Source organism: Rhinolophus hipposideros, assembly GCF_964194185.1.
Source record: "Rhinolophus hipposideros genome assembly, chromosome: 22".
Classification (NCBI taxonomy): Eukaryota; Metazoa; Chordata; class Mammalia; order Chiroptera; family Rhinolophidae; genus Rhinolophus; species Rhinolophus hipposideros.
In genome coordinates this window covers 40687628-40712896 of record NC_138068.1, presented here as the reverse complement: position 1 = coordinate 40712896, position 25269 = coordinate 40687628, and the positions used below count along the sequence as shown (strand labels likewise).

Genomic DNA, 25269 nt, shown 5'->3' with positions numbered 1-25269 from the left:
GTAACCAGCACAGTATGTTCCAGGCAGGACAAGGTGACAGCCAGTGTAGTGGAGAAGACAGAGGGAGAGGGGGACTGGGAAGGGATGAGGCAGTGGGCCAGCCAGAACCAGGTTGCATGGGGCCTTGCCGGCCACTGGAAGGACACTGGCTACCGCTCTGTGTGCAGCACTGTCACACACATCTGATTTATGCTTCCAGAAGATCTCTCTGACTGACATGTGGAGAAGAGACAGTACAGTGGGTGGAGCGCAAAGTCTGTGGCCATAGGTGATGGTGGCTTGTACCAGCGCTGTAGCCAGGGAAGTGCTAAGAAGTGGTCCCAAGACAGTTAATACTGGTATGTGAATGAGCAGCATTGCCATCTGTGTGAGATCATGAGGACAGGATAAATCATAAAGAGTGCAGGAAAACCCTATTCCTTTGCCAACACAGGGATAGCTCATATGCGTAATTTCATGTGCTCTGATACAAGTTTGTTACACTCTGAGTAGTTCTCCGTTGAGGAGGAGTAACCAAAAGTCAGTGTTTCACGGAATACAATGGAACAAGCTGAAGTCAAAACTGTTAGGAAAGATTTTTCCAAACTGGAGACAATTTTTTCATCCTCATTTTCTTCCAGAAGACTCTGCATGGATTTCCAAGCTTTCATAGGTTCAGAAATTAAATTAACCGTGCGTCTTTGTCAGTCATTGCTTCAATCGGTTTGCTTTTTTTGATAGCAGTTCCCATGACTGTGGTCTTATTTGAAATTATTACATCTCTTGTTTTCATCATGTTCGCAGGATGGGTATGTAACCATTCTTGTGGAAGGAGTCATTTTTTTTTCCGTTATCTTAAGCATCACAATAGTATAGGCCGGCAGTGGTGACATCGGGGGCTGCCTTTCCCCCCACCTGTGACAGGGGCTTGGGGCCCCTGAATGTAATGAGCACCAGGCTGTCTCTAGTCCTGCCATCTCTTCCCTCACTCTCTTCTTCATAGGTGCTCCATGCACACGTGCCCAGAGCTTTCATGACTTGGTGGCTCTTCTCAGTCTGTGCTCTGGAAGCCACGGGTAGTGTCGAGCAGAAGCAAACGGAACAGAGTGCAGGATATATGCCAACAGATAACCTCAGGACGAAAATCCAATAGGGTCAGCTGCACATAGGGCAGGAAGTCCCTAGAGGTCATTAACCATGAGAAGTTTAATGAGATTCAGTGTCATGTTAAGAGAAAATACTGTCCCATTATGCAGAAATATGACAAAAATGTAAAGGAACTATGATTTAGAGATTATCTGTGCTTGACTAAATGACTTTGTCCAGTTTTCGATTTTATCACTAAAGAGCAGTAAGGCCAGGGAGAAAGTTATAAAGATAAATGAATGGTTAGTATGTAAAACCTTAAAGGAGAAGTTAAAAGGAACCAAGGTGATTTCCCTCAGAAAAAATAGACCTCCATTATATACAAAAGATAATGTGTTCTATTTTCCCCCCGTGGGATTTGGGAAAAGAAAAAGTGAGCAGATGCTGTGATATGAATATAACTTAGCTTAGAAAAAAGGCCTTTGGCTATTCTAAAGAACTTACTACTATTATCATAATTAGTAGTGTTATTCTGTCTCTCTAGTGCTTTATACTCTTCAAAGACCTTTTATATTAAAAAAAAACCTCTTCTGCGGGGGACGCTGTAACTGAGATGTCATGATTGCAGCTTTCTCAGTTGTGCCCTGTGGTACAGTCAGGATATTTCAGGCGCAAAGCTCCATGCCTCAAAGTGAGCAGTGGTGACCTTTCCAAACCTTCCTACCTTTGCGGGCACTTTGGAGTTCAGCCATACAGAATGCTGACTGTTTATCTCCCCAGAATGAAGACCAGAAAGTCAGTTTTATTTTCTGCTCCAAAGATAGAAGGGAGACTGTACAGGTTAAGTAACATAATGGATGTGGAAACTAAATAGTGCTGTATAAGTTCAATTAGGCACAGCTGTTCACTGAGTACTCACCGCAGTTGGAGAAACAATCTTGTCTCCCTTTTCTGTAAGGGGAAAAAAAAATCATGCTAGGATGATGCCTATTTTATCCTGCCTGTTGATGTGAGCACAGGATGCTTATTTTTAGGATGTAAAGTAACTTATTTTGATAAAATATGGTATTATGTAATGGGCATTCAGATTTGTAATACTTTTGAGTAATACATGTTTCCCTGTGTTGCTGAATTCTTAAGAGAATTTCTCGTACCTATAAATTAAAGTGATTTGGACATGTGCTTAATAACATGAGCTTTTATTTTTGGTGGCCCAGGGAACAGATGTTGCAAATCCTACTCAGGATAACAGAAGCTGTCATGCAGAAGCCGAAGGATAAACAGATGAAGGACTGGTTTGCCCAGAGCTTGGCAGGTTTACTATTTAGGGTAAGTCTTTTTATGAAAACACTGCAGGTGCAAAAAATGAATCAGATTTTAAAGTAAATTAGTACTAATCACTGAGAATTTTAAGAGTAAAATTAAGCTCACTTTAAATTTCTAGAAATTTAAGTAGACCTTTTCTTTAGTTTTGTCCTAAAAGTTGTAATCTATTCTTTACAATTAGTTCACGGCTTCTTTTAGGCTTTCCTACCTCTCCGCCATCTTTCTCTTTTGATTTGCTTGAGGTTGGTAGAAATTAGGAAAATAACAAGAGCTGGTGATGGCTTTGGTGGAGGACCAGGTAGATTTGAAGAGATAAAGGACGAACAGAAGTATGGGAATGGAAATAAAGTCAGGGAGCAGTTCAATCTAGAAATAAAAATACAAGAGCCATCATTGTGTTGGACAGTTATGTTTACAGCCACAGACTGGATGGGATCATCTAGGGAGAGAATATTGTGTCATAGAAGGAAGAGGGCTATCTCCATGATTGATGGAGGAGAAGAGCCAACCAAAGATGGCTAGGAAGATAGGAAGGAAACTAGAAGAATATGTGTCCTGGATACCTGGAGAAGGATATTGGGTAAGAGGAGAACAGCCAGTTGACCACTGGCTTTGATGATATGTAGGTGGTTGATAATGTTCTAGGAGAATGAGGCCCACATGAAGAGGATGGAGGAGAAAATGAGAGCTGGACAGTGGAGGTAGTAAGTATAATCAAGGCTTTGTAGAGGTACTGATGTAGTAGGGAGATGGAAAATGGAATTAGCTGGAGTGAGCGGCATGTGTGATGGGCAGGGCTTAAGGTAGTTGGTAGTAACGTATGTTTGCTTGCCAGTAGGGACTGTCCAGTGAGGGAGAACAAGGTAATCTTGGGGAGAGAGAGAACTACAGAAGTGAAGTCCTGGATAAGGTGAGGCGGGCTGGGCTGGGCTGGCCTTAGGTGGGAGCAGATAGCCAAGGAGATGGCTCTGTTCCTTGCATCTCACATGATGAGAAGGATCAAGAAAATGAGTAGTCTGATGTTGCCCTGAAGGGGAGAGAAAGTAGATGATAAATAATTGCCTGGAAAGTGGAAGTTTTAAAGGTCCTGAGGGCGATAGCCTATTGCAACTATTGGAAAGCACAAATATTTATGGGATGCATAGAATTTATGATGCATTTCTGAAAGGGAACAGTATGAGAGAACTCTGGGAAAATGTGACATTCTATAGAAATAAAGGCATTTGTAAGTACAATGGACGGGCCTGACTTGGAATAATTTGATAGGAGAAAGCATAGTAGAGCATGAGCTGAAATGGACAGTTACAGGGAGAAGTTAACTTCCCTCCTCAGTTGACACGAAAGTGGTTTTGGAGGGTATATATTAAGAGCATATCTAGAATACAGGTAGTATATGGAAGTGAAGGTGATAAAAAGAGAAATTAGTTCTTTAAATAACGCTAATTAATCCCATTGTGATGCAAGAGAACCCGACTGTTCATATTAATTTTTAATAGTTTAGTATGATTGAATGACCTTAGCTGATGAAAGATGTATGAGGCTGCAGAAGTAATTGGCATGTACTCACTTGCCTCCTGAATGGTATAATCACTTGCACTTTGATTGCCTTTCTGAGTTATTAGATATATAAAGTGGTCTACACATCCTTTTGTGAGTGTCCAACTTTACTGTGCTCTTGCCTCAAGGGTGGTACTGACCACTTGCTTTGCTGCCCTCCTGGAAATATAGACACTGCCCACTTTGCTCTGACTCTCCTAGAGCATCTCACTGTCGGCACCTGCTTGATCTCCCAATCCTGGTGGGACGGGGGCTGCCAAGTGACGTGGACTGAAGCCAGACTCAGACTGGCAGGTGTTTAGGCCTCATTCCTCACCAGTTACCTGGCCCTGCATCTGTGTGTGTTGGAATTAGAATGAGAACTTGTCACTGAATTAAGCAAGACTACTGTGGAGTTGTGTTTTTTGTTTGGTTGGTTGGTTTTGGTTTGGGGGGAAAAAAATCTTCCTCATTAATGGAGAAATCTTGTCAGACCTTACTTGAAGATTAGTTTTGAGTCTGTGGTCATTAATGACTTTCATATTGTTATTATTTTGGCAATAGTTAGATGGATCAAGAAGAATACTTAATCACTAACCATAAATTTGTGGAGAGAAGCTGAGCTTTGGGGATTGAGATTCTGGGTTCTGATCCCAGCTCTGGTTACTTCTGGCTGTGTGGCCTTGAGACAAATCACTTCACCTTTCTGAGTTTCTTCCCTAATGTGTCACAATTAGGAAAGATACCTTCCTATCTTGCAGGGTTGTCATAACAATGAGAGCGGATTCATTTGGGATGTATGATTATCTTTTGTGAGATCCACTGGGGGAGAAAAATGTGAAAGGTCTGGATAGAGCCGCCAGGCAATCAAGTGGGCATCATCGTAAAACAAAAATGTCATCGAATTATTATTCATTTGGTTATGTAGACTGTCTCCAACAGCCAGATACTTAATTTTTTAAAATTTGAATAAGGAGACTATTAAAGGAGACAGGAAATTTTAAGTTACCATTATCCTTTTATCTTTTTCTAATTTTTCATTTAGCGTTTAGTTTTTTCCTCTGTCAGTAGATAACTTTGAGTTGGCAAATTTTCTTCACATGATAGTTGAGTTCTAGTTAGTTTAAATATTTACCAAATAATGGTGATTGCCATAAATGATGTTTAATCTTTTGTCAGTGCTAACTGTGACCTAAGACTGAAGCTCTTAAAGTATATCAGGAAATTTGGACTATGGTCCTGCTATTTATAGTCTGAGCCATTACCTTAAAATTGTGTAGTCCCCTCAGAGTGATGAGAAGGGAAATGTATGTAGAGAGTGGTTGGTTAAGAAATGTATGTAAGAAAAGGAGTGATTTGCTAGCAAAGGTGGGTTTTTTTATACAGCTTCTATACTGAGATGTGTTTGATAAAACATGAATTTCAGTGCTAAAAGAACCTTGAAGGTGCTCTTCTCCAGCTTTTTATTTTTAACGAGAAATGACTCCAGAAAAGCCAAGTAAATTGCCCAGGTCACAAACCAAGATAGTGACAGAACCAAGAGTCCGGGGCTCTCTTTCCCTCTTCCTTTTAGAAAACGGTAACTTATTAAAATGCTGCCCTGCCTTCATGTCCAAAGATGTCACTTGCCACCCGCTGACTGTTATGATTTTGCTGTGTGTGGAAGTGTTGTTAGTTGTAAATTATGATGATGATTCAACAGGTCTGTGTACATGTATGTGAGATTTGCTAAGATGAATTTTATAGGCTGCAGGAAGGCATTGTTCTGTCCTTGTTTTATAATTAGTTAATAAACTGAAGCCAACGCTAGATTCCCAATAAAGGATATCTTACCCGACCGAAACAACTGCTTTTAAACCTGAAACGTGTTATACCCAAATACGAGTCTGAGTCCTGGTGACATTGTCAGCCTATACTTTGTTAAGATTATATTTTTGATCTACTATTTATTAATTTTATTGTATATATACTCTTTATGGTAATGGCTTCAAACTCATTTTGAAAACAGGAGTGTAAAAATGAATAAACAGAAGCTAGTATTTTAGTCATAAAATATATAATAAATTATTAACATGATAAAATTATTTTAAGTTTTTATTTTTCATTGTTCTTAATTTTTTAAAAATTCATTCATCTTAGAATTAGATTTTAACTGTGTTTAAAAACCTTATTTTCAATATGCTTAACTAAATTAGCAAAACCTTATTTTCAATATGCTTAACTAAATTAGCTCAACTTTAACATTTTCACCCCTTTAAAAAGTGTAATAAACATGAATTGAAAAATAGGAAAAAAGTACATTGCATAAGGGTCACTTAAATATGATTTTTCAAGTAGTCAAAACAGACCTGCCTAATTACAGACTTTGTTTTTTATTTCTTAAAGTTTTCCTATGTGTATGTTACAGAAAAATTTCTTTTAATTAAAAAGCAAATTCATTCCTATTCCGTGCACAGCACAGCTCCCAATGATAGTAGGAACCTGTTTTCAACTAGGTTGGGAAGAAATATTTGCAAATACATTTAGTACATTTGCAATTACATTAACAAGTACATTTAGCTCTGACAACAGATCAGGGAAGTTACACGGATTTTGGATACAAAGGTTCCTATACTAAGATTAGGAAAGCATCTGGGGCATATCTGGGATGGACGTGGCACTTTTTTCAAGGGAAATACATTTTGATTTGAATTTTAATGGACGTGAAATATTTTGACAAAGGTAAGGAACTAGGCAATTTCAAGGTAAGGAAATACCCAGAATATATGCATAATTGTCTTGTAGTGTTTCCCATGTCAGCGGTTCTAGTGTTGTGGACCATAAGAGTCGAGGAGGGACAAAGGGAAATGAACAGACTCTTTAGGAAAGGAACGATAAGTGCTCTAATGGGGGAAATGCCGAGAACTGTGGAAACTGAAGGCTACTTAGGAGGCTAGGAGTGGGGTGGCAGTCATGGAAACCTTGGAAGAAGTGATGTCCAAGTTATGACCTCAAAAAGGAGTGGGAGTTCAAGAGGCAAGAGGGAGGGAAGAGAGAGAAGTAGCAGGAGAGACCAGGTTGAGGAATTGGAAGAATCTCAATGGAAAAAAGGGAATTCATTTTACTGTTATGCTGTATTATAAGTTCCTGTAGAACATGTTTGTAAGCAGATAGATAGGTCAGGAAACCATCAAAGAGGACTGGACTGAACTTGGAGATTCAGAAGTCAGCAGTACACAGATGTTGACTGGAGCCGTGACAATGGAGACCAAAACCCAGGTAGAAGATGGGGTGGCACGGGAGGGAGAGAGCCAGAGCAGTCTGTTGACTGCGAGATGAAGCGCAGCTGGAGTGAGTGTGGAACATTCTGACTATAAATTTGGCTTTGAAAGGTGAAGAAAAAGGGCTCTAGCCTAGAGGAGGGAATCTCTGTTCAACGGAATTTTTTTTTCCTTAAAATGATGAAGAATTGGAGCAGGTTTAAATGCTGGTGGGAGGAACTGGGGAAGTAAGATGGATTAGAGATAACTGAGAGGAGGGGTTAATGGAAACACGAAGACTCTGAGGAAGGGATCCAGAGCAGAGGTGGAGACAAGTATAGAAGAGCAGAAGCCCCTCTTCACGTACAGCCTGCAGGTGGAGGAGAAACTGGGCGAATGCATGGGTCTTGTAGGCAGAGGTTGAGGGCATTCCGGTTTAATAGGTTCTGTTTTCTCTGAAGTCTGCAGTGAGTTCGTCTCCTAAAAACCAGGGAGGACTTGGTGGGGTTGGAGGTTTACATAGAGAAGAAGAGGTTTAAAGTAGCCACTGTAAATAACGAGGGAAAGAGCTGTCTCAGGAAAGAATAGTTTTACAGAGAGCTGTGTCTTCTCCCCAGTTATACCAGGACCAACCACTGACACTAGAATAATTTTTAATCAGTATTTTTTTAATAACTCACTTCACAGTAGCTCAAATCTTGATTACAACTGATCAAAATTTTAAATTAAAAGAAACAATATACAAAAGCACTTATTTTAAAATTAATTTTATTAATAGTAGTTTAAAATATTTCACTGTACTGTACACTTGAAGCTGAACAATAATGAATGCCAACTATAATTTTTCATATATATGTATATATATGTATGTACATACTTACAAGAAGCAGAGTACAGCATTAGGAATAGAGACAGTGGAAACGTAATGGCTCTGTGCGATGTCAGAGGGATAGTGGATGGGGGTGGGGGGTTCACACAGTGTGAGGGATATAAATGATAAACGTCTAAGTATTACTTTGTCTTGTGCACCTGAATCTAATAAAAAAATATTTTGTTAAAAATTGTACTTCTTGCGAATGAAGCTGATGCATTCTCTTGTTGGTTGGTTGGTTTTAGACGCTCATTGTAGCTTGGATCCGAGCAAACCTCTGTGTGTACATTTCTCGAGAGCTCTGGGATGACCTCCTTGGAGTGCTGTCCTCCCTTACGGAATGGGAGGAACTCATAAACGAGTGGGCCAACATTATGGACTCCTTGACAGCAGTGCTCGCGAGAACTGTTTATGGAGTTGAGATGACAAACCTACCTCTGGACAAATTAAGTGAACAAAAGGAAAGGAAACAACGAGGCAAAGGTATTTCCACTTTTACAGGGTAATACCAGATGTCTGAGACATCAGGGAAGCAGTGTGTCTTTATACATGTAGGAGATTAAAGCAAACATTTCATAATAAACTGAACCAGACATAAAGGCAGTGTCTTTAATGGTGACATTAAATTGTGTTTCATAGCACTCTCTACTTAATGAGGATGATGGAAGAGGTTGTGGAAGAAGGAAAATGAAGGGAAATAGTAGCAGTAGTAGTAAAAACAATAATAATGATGGCTAGTGCTTTGTTAGTGTTTTCTCTCTTCACCTGCATGGTCCCCTATGAAGTAGATACAACTATCTCCATATCACAAATAAACTGAAGAACAGGGTCCATAGTGATTGACTCATTCAAGATCACATAGCTGAGAAATGGTAAAGCCAGAAATCAAAGCCAAACAAGTCCAACTCAAGATGCCACACTATTGAGACATATTCTACTGCCTCCCTAGCCAAGGTGGAAAAATTCCAAATTCTTCAGATGGGAGTCATTTCGGCTTTGTTACGTTTTTTTGGTAAAAACTGTTGAGACCTAGAGTCAGATCAAGGTGGAAAACATTAGTGGTGGTTTCTTTGGGTATGACAATTTGGCAGCCCCTGTATTCACTGTGACACAGTTCTTAAATTTATTCACTTGTACTCCAACTTACTATGTAAAGATTTTGAGGCAGCTCATAGAAATATGAATAATACAGTAGATAAAGTACGTAAGGACATCAGGGCAAAAAGAAAGCGGGTGGAGCTACAGGCATGGTTAAAATGCCAAAATGCGTGCCAGAGAGCCTCATATACTTTCTAGGGAGGTAAGAAGGGGGCAACCCTGGATTTGACTCTTATCTTCACAGGGTTATATCAAGGACTCACAGAATACAAAAGCTAAAAACAGTTCACTTGCTTAGGTGATACATAGCTTTTTCTGGTTCTAAGACCTGATAGGAATTTCTTCTCATAAAGGGTACCTTACATGCTGTAGTTGACTACAACTTCAACAGTAGCCTTATAGATTGTGTCAGTTAGCTTTTGCTGTGTGACAAATTATCCCAAAACACAGTGGCTCAAACTACCATTTATTTAGATCATGATTTTATATGTTGGTGACTTGGATTGTACTCATTTGGTCAGTTCTTTCACTCCCGTGTTTGTAGTCAGCTAGACTGTGAACTTGGCAGCTCTATGTCTGGGGGTTAGCTGGCTGTCAGCTGGGGCAGTGTGGGTGACTGGGCCATATATCTTTTATCACCCAGCAGGCTAGCCGAGGCTTAGGGTTCCAGGAGCAGCAAGTGAGCAAGCCCAAATTTTCAAATGCACTTGAAATCAATACTCGCTCAGTTTTACTGCCAAAGTAGGTCATTGTAAGTGTTTTAAGTGTTGAAGCCCAGAGTCAGTGTGGGAGAGGACAAAAGAGGATGTGGATACTGGGAGGTGTGAACCAATTACATGATTAATTAACCATAGAGACATGTAATTTATGTGACTGATTCTTATATCTTCATTGCGGGCTATGAGTGGCTTACCAAAGCACCAGTTAGTAAAAGCAAGTTAGTAAGAAGCCAAAACACAGTAGTTTAAGTACATGGCATTCCAGTGGAACAGTTTAAATTTAGACTATTTAGACAGTTTAGATTTAGACTGTTTAATGCAGTGATTTTCTAACCTACTATTTTTGCAGGAGATCCTTTTTTCTCCCCCTTTGAAGCTAGGAAGAGTCCTTCCTAAAATATGTATTAGACCAGAGATTTGGGATTGAAGTAGGGAGCCAAGAGCCTGGACCCTTGGCCTCTGTCTGGTCCTCTGTAGCAGCTCTCAGGGCCTCGGTGCAAGCTCAGAGTGTAAGAGGACCAAGATGCTTCTAGCCAGGAACTTGGCTCCCTAGTTCTCAGCCTTGAAGAAGGGCTACCTCACTAGGGGTGACTTTCAGGATAGAGGGGAGTTGCCAAGACAGGAAGTAAGGATATTCTCAAACTAAGTACATTCTCTACCTCCTGAAATTCTTGTAATGTACCCTCTCCATCAGCCCCCTGTGATATTTTCTTCCCTCCCACTGTACAGACACAGAGTCCTGGAAACAGATAAGCTTGTCATAAGAAGGTCAACAACTTCAAAAATACTATTTCCAGAATGATACAGAACAAATTTAATTAATGACCATGGCACATGTTTCTGATTTATTTATTATGTTGCCTTATTCTAAAAACAGATTTAAATATTCATTATAGAAATATTTGCCTTCCAAGTATTGGACTTGTAGAAACAAAATACACTCTCAGTGGAACCTGGGTGTGAAAACAAGCCACAAGTCAAGTGGCACCCACTGGCTACATCATACCTGGGCAGAAATCTTTTAGTGTCTCATTCTCTTTTCTCCGCTATTTCTTTTGGATCTTTGACCACTCATTTGAAATATTTGACCAGAGCAATATGAGAGGAAAGAAGAGTAGTCTAATCACATAGCTGAAATATTTTACTGTTTTATGGCTTTGCTGAAATAGGATGTTATTTGTAGATTTTCATTTTTCTTGCTCATTTGACTGACTAATTAGAGTACATAGGCATAAATTTCTCTTGGGCATTTGTGGAGAGGTTGGCGCCTATAAGATGGTGTACTGTTCTAAAATCAGGATCTCTAATTTTCTGGTTTATAAAAGTTTTTGGAATGTTTTGGGAGCAGTGGTGTAACTTCTTTTGACATTGTTCTTATATTGAGAAAGGTCTATTATTGATTTTTGTATATTAGAGTGAATACTAACTATGAGTCAATTTTCACGAGACTATTGGAGATGCTTGAAAAATACTTAGCAACAGGGACTTTTAGATGTCCGATATATGAATAACTTCCTAAATTACGATATAAGGAAATGGTACCTAATTTGCCACAACACAAACTGCTGATTTTACATAATCATAGTTATGAAATTTGCTGAGCAGTGTAGGCTATGAAATGAATAATGAATTCAGCCTTAGATTCTTTTTCTTGTCTTACATGTATCAGGCTGTGTCCTAGATTCTCAGAAAGGAACCACTGTGGGAAGATCCTTTTCTCTCAGCTGGCGGAGCCACCCAGATGTGACCGAGCCAATGCGATTTAGGAGTGCAACCACATCTGGGGCACCAGGAGTTGAGAAAGCAAGAAATACTGTTCGCCAAAAAGCAACCGGTAAATATTTATTTGAATATTTCCCAAAGGTCTAGTTGCTATCTAAAATGGATTTATAGGGTAAAATGTTGTAAGAATTTTAAAATTCTCAGAACTTAAATACTGACCTTTTATTTATTAAATGAGATGTCTCGGTATCTTTTTAACTTTCTGTTCTGATCACTTCTCAAATCAGTTGATATTTATTTCTAAATCCTTCATTATGAAAAAGAACTTGAGATATTAGTACTGAGTGATATATTTGTGCAAAAGAGAAAATGGATGTTTTCCTGACATCCTGAAATGGACTTTCAGGAAAATAAATTCTTAGTAATCACACAATTAGTTGCATTATTGTTGTTGTTGAACATATTAATTTTGAGAGAGTGTGGCAACTTGTTCCAGCAATGAAAAGTAGAATAATGCACTTAGTTTTCAGGACTAGATGGAGACGTTTAAATTTTTTGCATCTTTGGAGAATTGAGCTTTCCATGCCTACAGATGTTGTCCTTACAGCCTGTTAGGATAAAAAAGAACTTGACCAAGAACCCCGTGAATCAGACTGCTTTGCTACACTTTACTCTTAAAACGAAGAGAAATCTTCAAAAAAGTAAACTTACATCCAGTATTTCATGAGAAGAAATAAAGCGCCGCTCCTCCGACCCTGCCCGCCAGTCCCAGTGACTGAGCTGTAACTGAAGTTTAGAACAAATTTACCTGAGCTCCCCGTGGTGTTTCACAGCAGGAATGCTGTGCCCTTGGCCTTGGTGGGCAGCAGGTCGGTTGTGGGAAGTCACAATATCCTCCGGTCATAATCAGATTTATTTGTTTATACTCAGCGTGTTTTGTAGTGCTTAGTAAAGGCTTAGAATCCTATTGGAGTTTTATTATGAAAATATATTACACCTTAACCCTAACTGTCTCATGCTTGTTTTCTATAGCATCTGTTGGTAATTTTTACCTTATTGGAATTCACCTCCTGTTCTACTTCCTGCTTTCCTTCATCCTCTCCCCTGAGGAGACACCTTATTCCTGATAACAGGCAACTTTTGGGAAGACTTATTCACTGATTTCCTGTCTCATCCCACCTCCTAAAAACTCCTTTCTCCATCTCTGGATCTTTAAAAGAAAGGGATATGAATAGAAGTTTGTGATAAAGGTGGCATCATGCCTGAGCTATTCAGACTTCCTGCTGCTGTCCCTCCTAACCCTTGAGTTACTATACTAAAAGTGATCATTCATAACACTTTTTAATACTTTTTTCTCACATTTTAATGAGTAGCAAATTATTGGACATTGCATGTTTAATATACCACTATTTGGCTAAAACACAGCCATAGAAGTGATTGCGTCTTAGTTTCTCAACAGATATTTTAGACCAACAATATTGTAGAGACACCGGTACGTTTTAGAAATTCCTCAGCACGTTTATGCCAGTGAGGTTTTGTTTGTCAGTGTCCTCAGGTGTCGGAAAAGCCATGGTATTGCAAAAATGAGAATTTTTACAAAATCACGTAAAGGTATTTGGAGTATGTCACTTAAAAACCATAAACCCGGCATTTGTAGGATTAATTAAATTAAAAACACTTGAAACTATAACCTGTAAAATATAATGAAGATGAGAGCTGTTGAGTTGGACAGATCTATTATCTTTTTGTATTTTATACACTCATAGGTATAGATAAATATATATATATACATATGCATAAATATATATTTCCTATTTTATTTTGTATTTCTAAAAATCATAAAATATTATGAATCTTTTTTGTTGCCTGTGAAAGCAATGGTCTTTGAAGATTTCATCATATCATGCTGTTTTATAAAATGGATCTTTGTAAACTAAATATTAGCATTTCTATAATTTTTACATTGTGTAATAATTCACTTTATGTCTTTTAAAAAGGCCCAGAATATTTTTATGGTAGATTTTGATTTGTGTAGAGGCCACCTTTAATGAGAGAACAGCTCATGAAGTTAGTTTTTGCTACTTTTAGCATTAAGATGTTTATTATAGAGGGCCCATATGAAATTGATTTTTTTCCCCAATCCCAATAAAATAATTTAAGATTAGTTTATTATGATTTGCACCACAGAGTACTCTTAGTTTGAGGAAATGTCAGTGACTGTGGCAAGAGGGAAATATAAAATAAGCAATTGCAGGGTAGGGAAATGACAATTTAACAGAGAATGCACTAGTTTGTAACTTACAAGGACTGGCAAGGAGAGTCTTAAAGAATTATAAAGTACAACTGTGTTCCTGAGTGAAAATGATGCTTAAATTTTTGATGTTTAAAATTAGTGATTAAAACAAATTTCCACACAAAATAATTATTTCGTGTTTTATTATTTCTAAAGTATCTAGTGATCAATTTTGGAAAAATGCACAATTGTTTGATTTACAGAAGGAAAACTTTTTAAAACAACATTCAAATGAAGCATCTCTAACATTGAGAAATGAACAAATCTTTTCAGTCAGTCAGTTTGATGTTTACATGGAAGTCATTTTTACTTAAATATTATCTTACACATTTGTGAATTATAATATAATTGCATTGCAGATAGTCCTTCAGAACTGGGAATTAGAACTGGGAATACTGATGGCCAAAGGATGGAGAAAAAGACAGGAAAGCAAAAAGTTTGTTTCACTTTTTGAAAATGTGTCACTACTGTTTGTAATTCTATTTCATTAATGTTAAAATCATGTAAAGACAATAAAAACAGCATGTAAACCTTTATATTTTTGTTTTAAGGATAAAACTGATTTTACTGATGGTGGTTTCATATATATGAGGCATATTCTCTTCCAGTGTCCATCCATTTTCTCAAATGGTCATTTTACTAGCAGTATATACAGAGGGTGCCAAAAACATGTATACACATTTTAAGAAAGGAAAACTGTATTAAAATTGTAACAATATATACTGATAACTAAAGATGAATACAAGTCACACTTGACTTCTGCAATTATAAGAGGCGCGCAAAGTGGTTCCCATCAGCGTCCAGACACTTCTGATTACGGTAGACTACTGCTTGAGCAACGTTGACCAACGTGTCCACTTGTATACATTTTTTTTGGCATCCCCGGTAGAAAACTTAAGAGTACCATAAAGTTTACAGTAGGAAATTATGGATTTAATAAGCAAGAAATGTGATATAAAAGGATGGGTTCCATGGAGATTTTTACCTTTTTTCCGCTTATCAAATATTTTAACATTCAACTTGATTTTTATATGTTCTTAAGCTTTTAGGATATTTAATTTAATAAATGATTTTCTTTTGAACACAGTCATCTCTCAGTAAACTAATTTTTGAATTATTTGTTATTTATAGAACAATTTTAATCTTAGGCTGGATTTTCCCTCCCTCACCAAGGTCTTTTTGTTTGTATTCTTTAGAAAGGGAAAACTGATTATAATGTCTGCCCAAATAAGCAACCCAAGTGCGAATCTGATACACAGCAGAGGACAAGGAAAGACTAAACATGTAAAGCATTCTAAAATAAGATGGATTATTTGTGAATTGCTCATCTCCCATTTCATCAGAATGACTGAAAGTTGGCTGTATTTAGAGACTATGATTAAATACTGTGCTTTGTACTGACTGCCTTTAAAGTTTAAAATGACCCTCTTTACATGTTTAAAGAGAGCCCAGAAAAATAATAATGAAAAAGAAGTGAAAGATCCTGATGTTCTTCTGACATAATTATTACTTTATCTCTCCTGGAAGCTAAGCGAAGCCAGTCTATCAGCAACTGTGTCTACCTTTCTGAGGCTTTGCTCGCCACTAAAAGCGTCCCGCTCCTCCTTCACACCGTGAGCTCTCTCTTCCCTGGTCTCTCTTACTCTTCTTGCTCCCACAGGCTGTCAGGTACTGTAATTCTGTCTCATGTGTCCGTCAGTGTCCCCCGGCTTCTCCCGCTTGCCTCTGGGCCTTGCTTCCTTTGTTAATATCCCCACATCACGCATGCGTGCCTGGGCATTGCAATTTTCATTGAATATTAATAATTGTTTTTATGTAGTTAGACATTTAGTAGCTAGTAGATAGTTAAAAAAAAAAAATTGTAATACCACTGGTCTTTGCATTCTTAGTTAAGAAGGATAAGATAATTTTGTGACCCGTAGTTTTTAATAGGGGAAAACAGTGATGCCTGGTATAGTGTCTATACAGTTCCTAAGGAACGGAAGGGGATTTTCATATAATTTTGATCAGTTTACACAGATTCATACTGATTATTGAGATTTGAGTTAAAAAAAGTGTTAAAAAGTGCTAATTTTGCAAACAAAGAAACATTGTTCCTGCGCTTCAGCCAATTAAAATTGAGGTTTACACACAGTATGTTTTCTGGTTTATTAAGATGTTACAGCACCAAAAGTAATTTTTGGCATAGATACCCAAAGAAAAGGATTTAATTTGCTCTACAGTGAATAATTAGGTCTATGTCTACTTGTTTTTCAGTGATTCTAAGATGAAATGAATTTTGTTACTAAAGAGGGAAATATTTTCATTGTTCTTTTTTATTTTCAGAAAGATAGCTTTATAAATTAGTGTTTATTTAATATTGGCAATAGCCTAATTGTGGCTTTCTGTAGCACTAAATAGTGTCATACTGGTTTAGTGTCATAGTGTCGTATTGTGGTTTTAGCAAAGCAAAAATTAAAGCTTAATTCCCCTGAAGAGTGTAAAATATCATATTATTTAATTTACAGAATATGAAATAATTCTGTAGTAGAAGAATAGTCCTACTATTCTTCTGTAGAAGATAGTTTTATTAAGAGTAAGGACAATGGTTCTTAGAAAATTCTTTTTCCCTAGTAAATACCAAAGGTAAAAAACAGTAAGAATGGTAGATGGGAAGATTGGCACCAGTCAATTAAATTACTGATTCCCATTAACTGTTTGATAATTTGGTTTTCAAAAAAATGCTAATGCCTAGAGATGATTCACAAAGTATTTTAAGTAGTTTTGTTTTCTATTTGGCTGATGTATGCGGTATATCCTAAATGAACATTTTTCATGGTTTAGAGTTTTCGTTTTCCATAGTCCATTTCCCCCGCGTATTGTTTCATTTAAATTTTTACTAGTTTGTCCAGAATATGTACTCAGAAGAAAACTCTTCCTGTTAGTAATCTCATTTTTGGAAACTTTTTTCTCATTCATTATTATATTGTAGTTTACTCAGATTCTTAATTCCCATGTATACTTACCCAGTTCCAACAGAAGCTGAATATGATTTAGAGCAGTGGTTCTCAATTGGGGAGGATTTGGCCCCTGAGGGAACATTTGGCAATGTTTAGAGACAGTTTTGGTTGTCACGACTGGGGCTGTGGGTGGGGAGCCAGGGATGCTGCTACACATCCTATAACGTGCAGGACAGTCTTCCTCACAAAGAGCTATCTGACCCAAAATATTAGTAGTGCTGAAGTGGAGAGACACTGATTTAGAATGAAATGATGCAGGTCATACTGGGTCTGTGTTTTCCTACCTTTGCCATCCTTATTCCTAGTTTGATAGCACAAAGGGTAAAGGGACTTAGCAGTATAGTAACTTTGAGAGAACAATCTGCTGTTTGCTCTCTCTGTTTCATCTGACAACTAGAGTAACGAGCTCTGCATTAATCGGATACGTTTGTTCTTTACTGTTAAAGTGATGACATTGTACTTCCTGACTATTGTATCAAGAGACTGGGCCAAGAGTAATGCGTATCAGTCCTCAGTCTAGATTGTACCCTCTCCACTGGTTGACACAATAGAGCATTAAATCTGTGCTCCAGTTTGAATCCTAATATGTTGGCATGTCTCGCTAACCTGTTGCTAAATACAGATGTGGATAGGTGTACATCCACCCATTCGTGATATACAGACACTTCTAAGGTTGACTTTCTGGCCACAGGTTCTTTAGTATAAAAAGCATTGCTAATTTTGTTTTCGTTTAAGTTAACGTTTCTTGTTTTTGTTTCTAATCTCTATAACTATTCAACCCACCAAATTGTGTTAATAATATAAACAATAGAGAATTGTCAGCCACTATTATATCTTACTCTGATCCCTTTGAGACTCTTTATTTGACTTTTGGGAAAGTCACCACACCTGTAGTCCATTAATATAAATAGCTACATAAACAAACATAGAGGTAGAACTGGCAATTTCAGTAATTTCCCCTTTTCTCCTATGTGGAAACAGTTCTTTTCAGCTGTTTTGCAATTTTAACTGCTTTTGTGTTGGGACATTTATCAGTCTGTAGTGCTTAAAGGCCATGCAGATGGTAGATTTTATTTTTTTGTTTAGGAACATTGTAATAATAATTACAGAACTAGAGATCTTTCCTCATTCTGAAAGAGACTTAATGGGACCTAACTGAAAGCCTCACTTAGCTGTTTCTGCATCTGGTTCTCTGGCTTCCAGGTAGTACTTCCTGAGCTTGTTGTCAGGATTCAGACTTATTCACCTTTGGACCTTGCGGGAAACTTCAAGATGCTAAGTTGATTTACATCTGTTGTGATTTTATAGGGTCAAGTTGGTATCGTGCACAATGCTTTGTAAGTTAGGAACTTACTACTAATTTTGCTTATGCAATCTTGTGTGAATGGTAAATGGACCCAGCATTTTGGTAATTGAAGAAAGAATCTTACTCAATTTAATAAGGTTGATTAAGGAAGCCTTAGATTAAATAAAAAGTGAGTGAAATTGTTTTTAAAACTAGTCAGACGTCTGGAATAAATAGAAGTTTCTGAAGGGTTTACACAATTTAATCATACTGATTCTTCTCTCAGTGGGAAAAAATGAAATTAGGTAACCCTTATTTGATCATTTTTCTAGCGTTTTGAATGGAGCTTTAGAAAGCAATGATTTAGTAACGGTACTGTGTTACTTACATTATCAAGCTAGAAAGTGCATTTAAAATTTGGTGGATAGGGTTAGCTATGCTTGAGAGAAAGTGAATGATGTGGTATAAATTTAGCTCTCTGAAGTGATTCAGATAGAAATTGTGTGATATTCAAAACAGAGAATGCATTAGACTTCCCAGAATTTATAATGCAATTTTTATATAACTTAGATTGTTCTTTTTCTATTTTGAATATCAGATAATCCTGTATCTTGATATGTGCATATCAGTGTTAACATGGTTTTAAATTTGTTATGAAAGAGTAACTCCTACAACTGAAACTGGAGAATGGGAGCAGCTTTAATGTTAGTTACTCTATCTTAACAAATAAAAAACCAGCAGAGGGAGCTCAAGAATTGTTTATTTTTCGGTTTTTGTTTGTTTTTTGAGCTCAAGAATTGTTTTTTGGTGTTGTGTTTTTTTTTAAGGAAAAGTATCAAGAAACTATTTTTGATATTCATTTATTTATTTATACAAAACATATATTGCGTATATACTTAGTACAAAGTATGAGAAAAGGCCAAGAAATGTACATTTATAAATCAGGGAATTGCGTTTAAATTGTGGGATAGGGAGAACTTAAAATTATTTTTTTCACACTGTGTCACTTAACAGTCAACTACAGGAAAAGCTCAGGACTCCAGTAACACCACAGCCCCCACAGCACAGTTGACACTGTGATTCTCCCATTCCTTCCCATCCTCATCGTGGGAGCACTCTCACCACTTCTGGTGGTTTCCACAGGCTTGGACTTCCTCCATCTGAGAAGCCCCTGCCAACAGTTTTACAAAAACAAAGCCTTAAAGCTGCATTAGGCCAGCCTGTTGGGAAGGCAGACCAGCTGGTGATGGCAGGCTCTTTGTGCGTCTGTCGTGTTGAGGACCAGTGGGGAGACGCAAATTTGGAAGCCGTGGTGCTGCGGCTGTGCTACATCCCACCAGATGGCGATGGTTTTTATCTTTAAAAAGATGCTGCCAGTGTTGGCCCAGCTCTTGTTTCTTCTCATAGTCCAGTAACCAGCATCTTCTTGTTTTTGGCATCAGGTTTAAATGAATAAAACCATTCTCCCCATTATCCATAAAAACTGGCACTTGCCAATTATTTTTTAGAGCATTAGGAAGCTCTTGGGCTCCCTCTATTGGTATTGGATTAACAAGTAGGTTCATTAATGAATATAAACTCTTCCTAGAAGGTTTCAGTGTCTTGCATGATTAGAATAAACAATGAAAGAAGACAGCCGAAATGAGCTGCCCCTATGGTATTTGGCTTCTGTTGCCTAATGCTTAAGAGCCTAGAAGTAGACCCATGAAAGGGCTTAATCCTTGTTTGGGGATGTGTGGGTTGATCACACATGTGTACGTAGGTCTTGTGTTTCTCTGTAGGAACATGAGCAATTCTCAGCTCTTCTGAGCAAAGATAACCTGGAAAGACGAGGCTTTAATGAGTCTGTCTGCTCTTTTACCTTGGCCTTCCTTTTGCTTATACCCTAAGTTCAGCTTCCCATTAGGATCTAAATTTAGACTGTGACCTAGTACTATGAAGTATAAGTGAAGGATCATACAAATTTCATAGTTTTGAGATCTTATAACTTGTGTCAGCGTACTTTAAATGGAATTTTTATTTGGATAGTATAAATAAAGTAACAATCCTTTGTTGAAATCCTGTCTCTCACATTTAGAATCTTCCTACATACAACTTTTTTTTTTAAATTTATTTATTGGGGTGACAGTTGTTAATGAAATTACATAATTTCAGGTGTACAATTCTGTATTACATCCTCTATAAATCCCATTGTGTGTTCACCACCCAGAGTCAGTTCTCCTTTCATCACCATTTATTTGATCCCCCTTACCCTCACCTCCCTCCCCCCACCCCCCTTACCCTCTTTCATACAACTTTTTGGTTCTGGCAAGCCAGCGCTTTGGTTTGTGGCTCAGATTAAAGAGTTATACAGAGGGTGGCACGCTGGCAGTAAGTCTTATTTCAGGTCAGGAATTGGGTGACACTGCCAGGTAAGATAATACAGGCTGAATTTTGATTAGTCTTTTCTTTGAAGGAGTAAGGCTAGCTAAACATTTTGGAAAATGTGATGTTGTAGTACTATGGATGTAAAGTTTCATGACTACATTCGTGAGTGTAGACTCTGGTGAGGGATGCAGTGGTAGGGTTCACATGCAGGACCACAGGTTAAGTCCAGGAGGAGGAATGTTCAGGCAGCATGGGAGGGAAGGAGGAGGGAGCAGGTGTGAGGTTAGCACAGAGGAGTGAGCTGTAGGAGGGAGACAGCACCAGCTGCCAAGTAGACTGGGGTTGCCGGGGACTAAAGTAAGTGAGAGCTCCTTGTGGGAGTCAGTCCTGTGGGGTGAGATCCAGGAGAGCCCTGTAATCGCTGTGAGAAGCACGGGCTTGGGGCTGTACAATGATGGGCCTGGGCAGGGGAGGAGTGGCGCAGGCAAGTCTTTGTTTTAGAGGGACCTCTCTGGGGCCACAGAGAGGATCAATATGAGGGTGGCAAGAAAAGGGGGACAGTGACCAGTCAGGAGGTTGTTGCAACAACCTAGGCAAAAGGTGATGCCCCTCCGAAGGTGTGATTCTAGGTAGAGAGGGTGGTGTGATCTTCCCGTTTGGGTTACCTTCCAGGCTTGGGTTGCCTTTGGAGATTAAAATGAACCATGAAGTTTAGAAATGAGCTAGGAGGGAACTCATTCTCTAGGGGAATATAGTTTGTAATAATGCTAGCTGTGATTATCCAGGGGTCAATATTCATTTGTGGTTTTTTATTTTATGTCATATATATATTGATTCTCTAAAAAGACCAGTGGATCATTTTCGTACTTTAGTGCTTAATTCAACATTGTATTTGGTAATATAAGCCATTAAGTAATTATAGTATTTTATTTTGGACAGTTGTGCATTTATTCATTGAAATAAATAATAGAGTTGAAATTCCTGTGTTTCCATTTATCTTTCTTTAGAGAGAGAGAGAGAGAGAGAGAGAGAGCGTGTGTGTGCGTGTGTGTGTGTGTGTGTGTGTGTGCGCGTGCACATGCACGTATACACATGCTACTTTCTACTCTCCTGAAATGTAAACGAGCCATTTCGTGTATTTCCTGGATCTCTTTCCTGGGCATGCCCATCACTGAAATTCCAAATGACTTTTACAGTTTTCAACTATTTCTGTGGCTTTTTCTCTTCTTTTTCTCCCCCTTCACTTAGATTAAAATATAAAATGCTTTGTAGAACTTGAAAATGTATTCTTGGAGTGGAATATTAGTGTTAACAAGTTTAGGAAACTTTATAATGTGATTATTTACTGCACAGTTTTTATGAACAAAAAGTAGATCTAAAACTACATTTGTAGAATCAGTGTCTTAAGTGGTGAAACTATTTTTTTAAATCTTGAAATACATCCCTGCATGTTTTGTGTTAATTCCCACAGAAGTGGGAGAATGTCAGCTCTCAGAAAATGGACTTGTCGATTCTGGCCACCTGGTGACAGAGCAGCAGCAGCCAATCTTTCGGAGTAGCAGCACACCTGATGTCACGGAACCGCTGTGCTTGGAGTCTTCTCAGGGTACGGAGGAGCTTCAGTTACTAATGCAGAACTGTAGGTTCTGCCTGGGAAGAAGCTACATGTTGTGTTGCTTTCTATATTCTAACTCTGTCTCAGGGGAATTTCCTTTTTAAGTTTATTGCAAGGATGTGATTTCTGGCAGTAAAATATTTTCATAATCTTTTTTAATACATTTATCTAAATTATATATGTACAGTTTTTTTCAGTGTGACATGTTTGAGAAAGAAGTCCAGAGTGACTGGGTAGTTGGAAAGCAGAGAATGTTACACCACAACGTCAGGGAGAGCAGCAAGTTAGGGAGAAAGCAGGGCCGGATTTAGTGGATATGGAAATTGGCTCTACGGAGAGCCACAAAAGTTGACAGTGAGAATGGAAAGCTGCCTGGACTTGTGAGAAATTTTATTCACAGCTTGTAGATTCTGCTGAGGTTGAAAATAATAACTTGTAATAGCATTAGTCCTCACGTTTCTCCAACAAATTTCAGCAAGAACGGGGTGTGGAAAGCAAAGAGGCAGATGGTTAGACCTATAAACAGTGAAAAATGTATTTTACATCGAAAGTACATGTTTAAATTGTGATTGGTATCAGTGAACACACTTACTCAGTTTAGTTTCATGAGTTAATTAAAAAATAACCAACCTTATTTATCTACAAGTTATCTCACAGTTCTTAATGTCAGGGTCATTCTAAACTCATCAAATGAGCAAGGAAGCATTGCCTCTTGGAAATCCTCTTGAAATAAGAAAATACAATGAAAAGTAATTTAAGAAATGCATTATATGAAGATTTGCTATTCTCTGAAAGGTTTTTTGTGAGATTGTTGTGATTTTTTTTCCCCCTTACGTATTTGGTAGAACCCATCATTTGCCTGGAGTTTTCAAATTTTAAAATCGTTATAAGACTATTCAGATTTTCCTTTCTTATTTTGATTTTGATAAGTTTATTTTTCTAGGAATTTGTTCAACTCGTATTTTTTTCAAATTTATTGGTCACAGGTTATCATAAAATCCTCTTTTGATCTTTTTAATATTTGCAGGCTTCGTGATGATAATCCCTTTTAAATTACTGATTCTGGATATTTGTTGTTTCTCTCACCAGTCTATTCTTGAGCAATACTGAGCCACCTCACTAGTTTCTTCTTCCTTTCAGCTCACCTGGCTAACTCAGGAAGCTTTTCTCAAGATCCCTTGCCCAGGTCCCCAGGCCAAGTCTTGTTGTCCCCACCCCTTACTAACATAATGTGCTAAGTGGACCTATTGGCCATAGTGAGCAGCATTCAGTCCTCTCTCTGAAAAACTCTCTCTGCGCCAAACAGACCAGGTCTATAGTGTAGACTTGTGCCATAGACTACCATTTTGCCAGACCCATGACTTCTGTTTTTATAAATCTTAGAATATCTATATTTAATAATAACCTATATATAAAACATTTTTTTCCAATTTTACTATCTGAAATATTCCTTCTGTTTATTTATTTCTTTTTTTTTTTTGCCAAATCTCTAGGTCAAATGGTAGAAAATGCACAGAATTTGAATTCTTCAGAGTCTAAACCTATTCAAGAGAATAAAGGATATGTGAAGAAAGAACATGAAGGAGTAACAGTAAGATATTTTCAAACCAAATCAATTTGTCATTAAAAATAAACATTTAAGTTATTGGCCCAATAAATAAATTTATTAGTGGAAGTAATACTTTTCTTTTAAAAATATTTTCCGTTTAGATGGGTCATAAGCCCAAACAATCTTGAAAGCTTTTAAAGTCTTGCTTGCTTTCTCTGAAAATTATAGTCGCATTACAAAAATAGAAAAAAAAACATAAAATGGAATTTACCACCTGGTCTGTATGTGGCATTCTGTATTTTTAATCAGGTATCCTTGCATTTCAAACATACATTCAGATTCCTGTTCCTGACATCACTTAGGTAGTAGCCCCCACCTGTCATGAGTTGCAAAACAAGTGAATTTCTGCAAAGATTTGTTATGGTTTTGTTTTGTTTTGTTTTGTTTTTTCAATATGTGAAATAGCATTTTTAAAACAAATATAAAGTATAAAGAAGAAAATTTGAAGTAGTTCATAATTCATTTATGCAGATAACTCCTGTTTATTCCTTTTTTTTTTTTTTTTTAAAGAAGGGCACAGCTCACAATGGCCCATGCAGGGATCAAACCAGCAACCTTGGTGTTATTAGCACCATGCTCCAACCATTCGATCTAACTAGCCACCCTGACATTTATTCATTTTTTTGAAAATGTGATATATATTCATAGAAAACTTAATCTTCACAGAAAGGTACAAAATAAAAAGAGAAAGCCTCTCCCTTGCCTGGAAAATAACCAATGTAAAGTGTTTAATGTATTTATTTTTTAAAAGGGCATATGCCATCTTCTATATGTATATGTACTGTATTTTGCCATGTATTCCCCGAAAATAAGACTTAGCCGGACAATCAGCTCTAATACGTCTTTTGGAGCAAAAATTAATATAAGACCCGGTATTGTATTTATATTATGTTATATTATATTATATTTATTATATTATATTATGTTATATTATATTATATTATACCTGGTTTTATAGAAGACCCAGTCTTATAGTAAAATAAAACCGGGTCTCATATTAATTTTTGCTCCAAAAAACACATGAGAGCTGATTGTCTGACTAGGTCTTATTTTCAGGGAAACATGGTAATGTCTTCCCCATATATAATTTGCATGCATATTTTTGGCCCAAACTTGCAAGGAAAAAAATTTTTCGTTTTAATTTTCTAATTCAAATTTTGATTTGTTTCCATTTAAGTACTTGATTTTTTTTTTTTATTATAAAGGAATTTTAGCATGTATTTTTTAACATATAATGGTACAAGAAATTTTATGTAACAAATAATTAAAAAACACAAGAACAGATATAGATACAAGAAGTTTTATGTACCGGTAACACATTTACGATATTTACACATCATAGAAGGCCAAGAACTCTTCATTGTTGCAAGTTCGGCGTAAGTTCAACAAAACCAGTGATCGTATTCCAGGGTATTATTTTGCATATGGATATCATTATTGATTTCTAGAGTTACGCTTTTAACTCATAAGCATAAATAAAAGAATTAAAACATTTATATAGTTACAGAATTAGTACTACCCATGT

At 37.3% G+C, this 25269-nt stretch overlaps 1 protein-coding gene across 17 annotated transcripts in view; it reads left to right on the top strand.

The window, feature by feature from the left end:
• Positions 1-25269, top strand: part of RALGAPA2 (Ral GTPase activating protein catalytic subunit alpha 2) — a gene marked incomplete at its 3' end in the record, with an annotated part of 326498 nt that overhangs the window by 100415 nt on the left and 200814 nt on the right. For 9 of the 17 annotated variants that reach the window (XR_013992302.1, XR_013992304.1, XM_081034219.1 and 6 more), the window contains 6 exons: positions 2283-2394; positions 8283-8520; positions 11524-11688; positions 15397-15537; positions 21992-22126; positions 23629-23726. Coding sequence is in view for 14 of the 17 variants with exons in the window: in XM_081034219.1 (XP_080890345.1) it covers positions 2283-2394; positions 8283-8520; positions 11524-11688; positions 15397-15537; positions 21992-22126; positions 23629-23726 (889 nt within the window). Of the gene's footprint in view, positions 1-2282; positions 2395-8282; positions 8521-11523; positions 11689-12608; positions 14405-15065; positions 15538-21991; positions 22127-23628; positions 24419-25269 lie in introns of those variants that run through there. The other 8 variants (XR_013992303.1, XM_081034222.1, XM_081034221.1 and 5 more) reach the window with 5 other exon arrangements.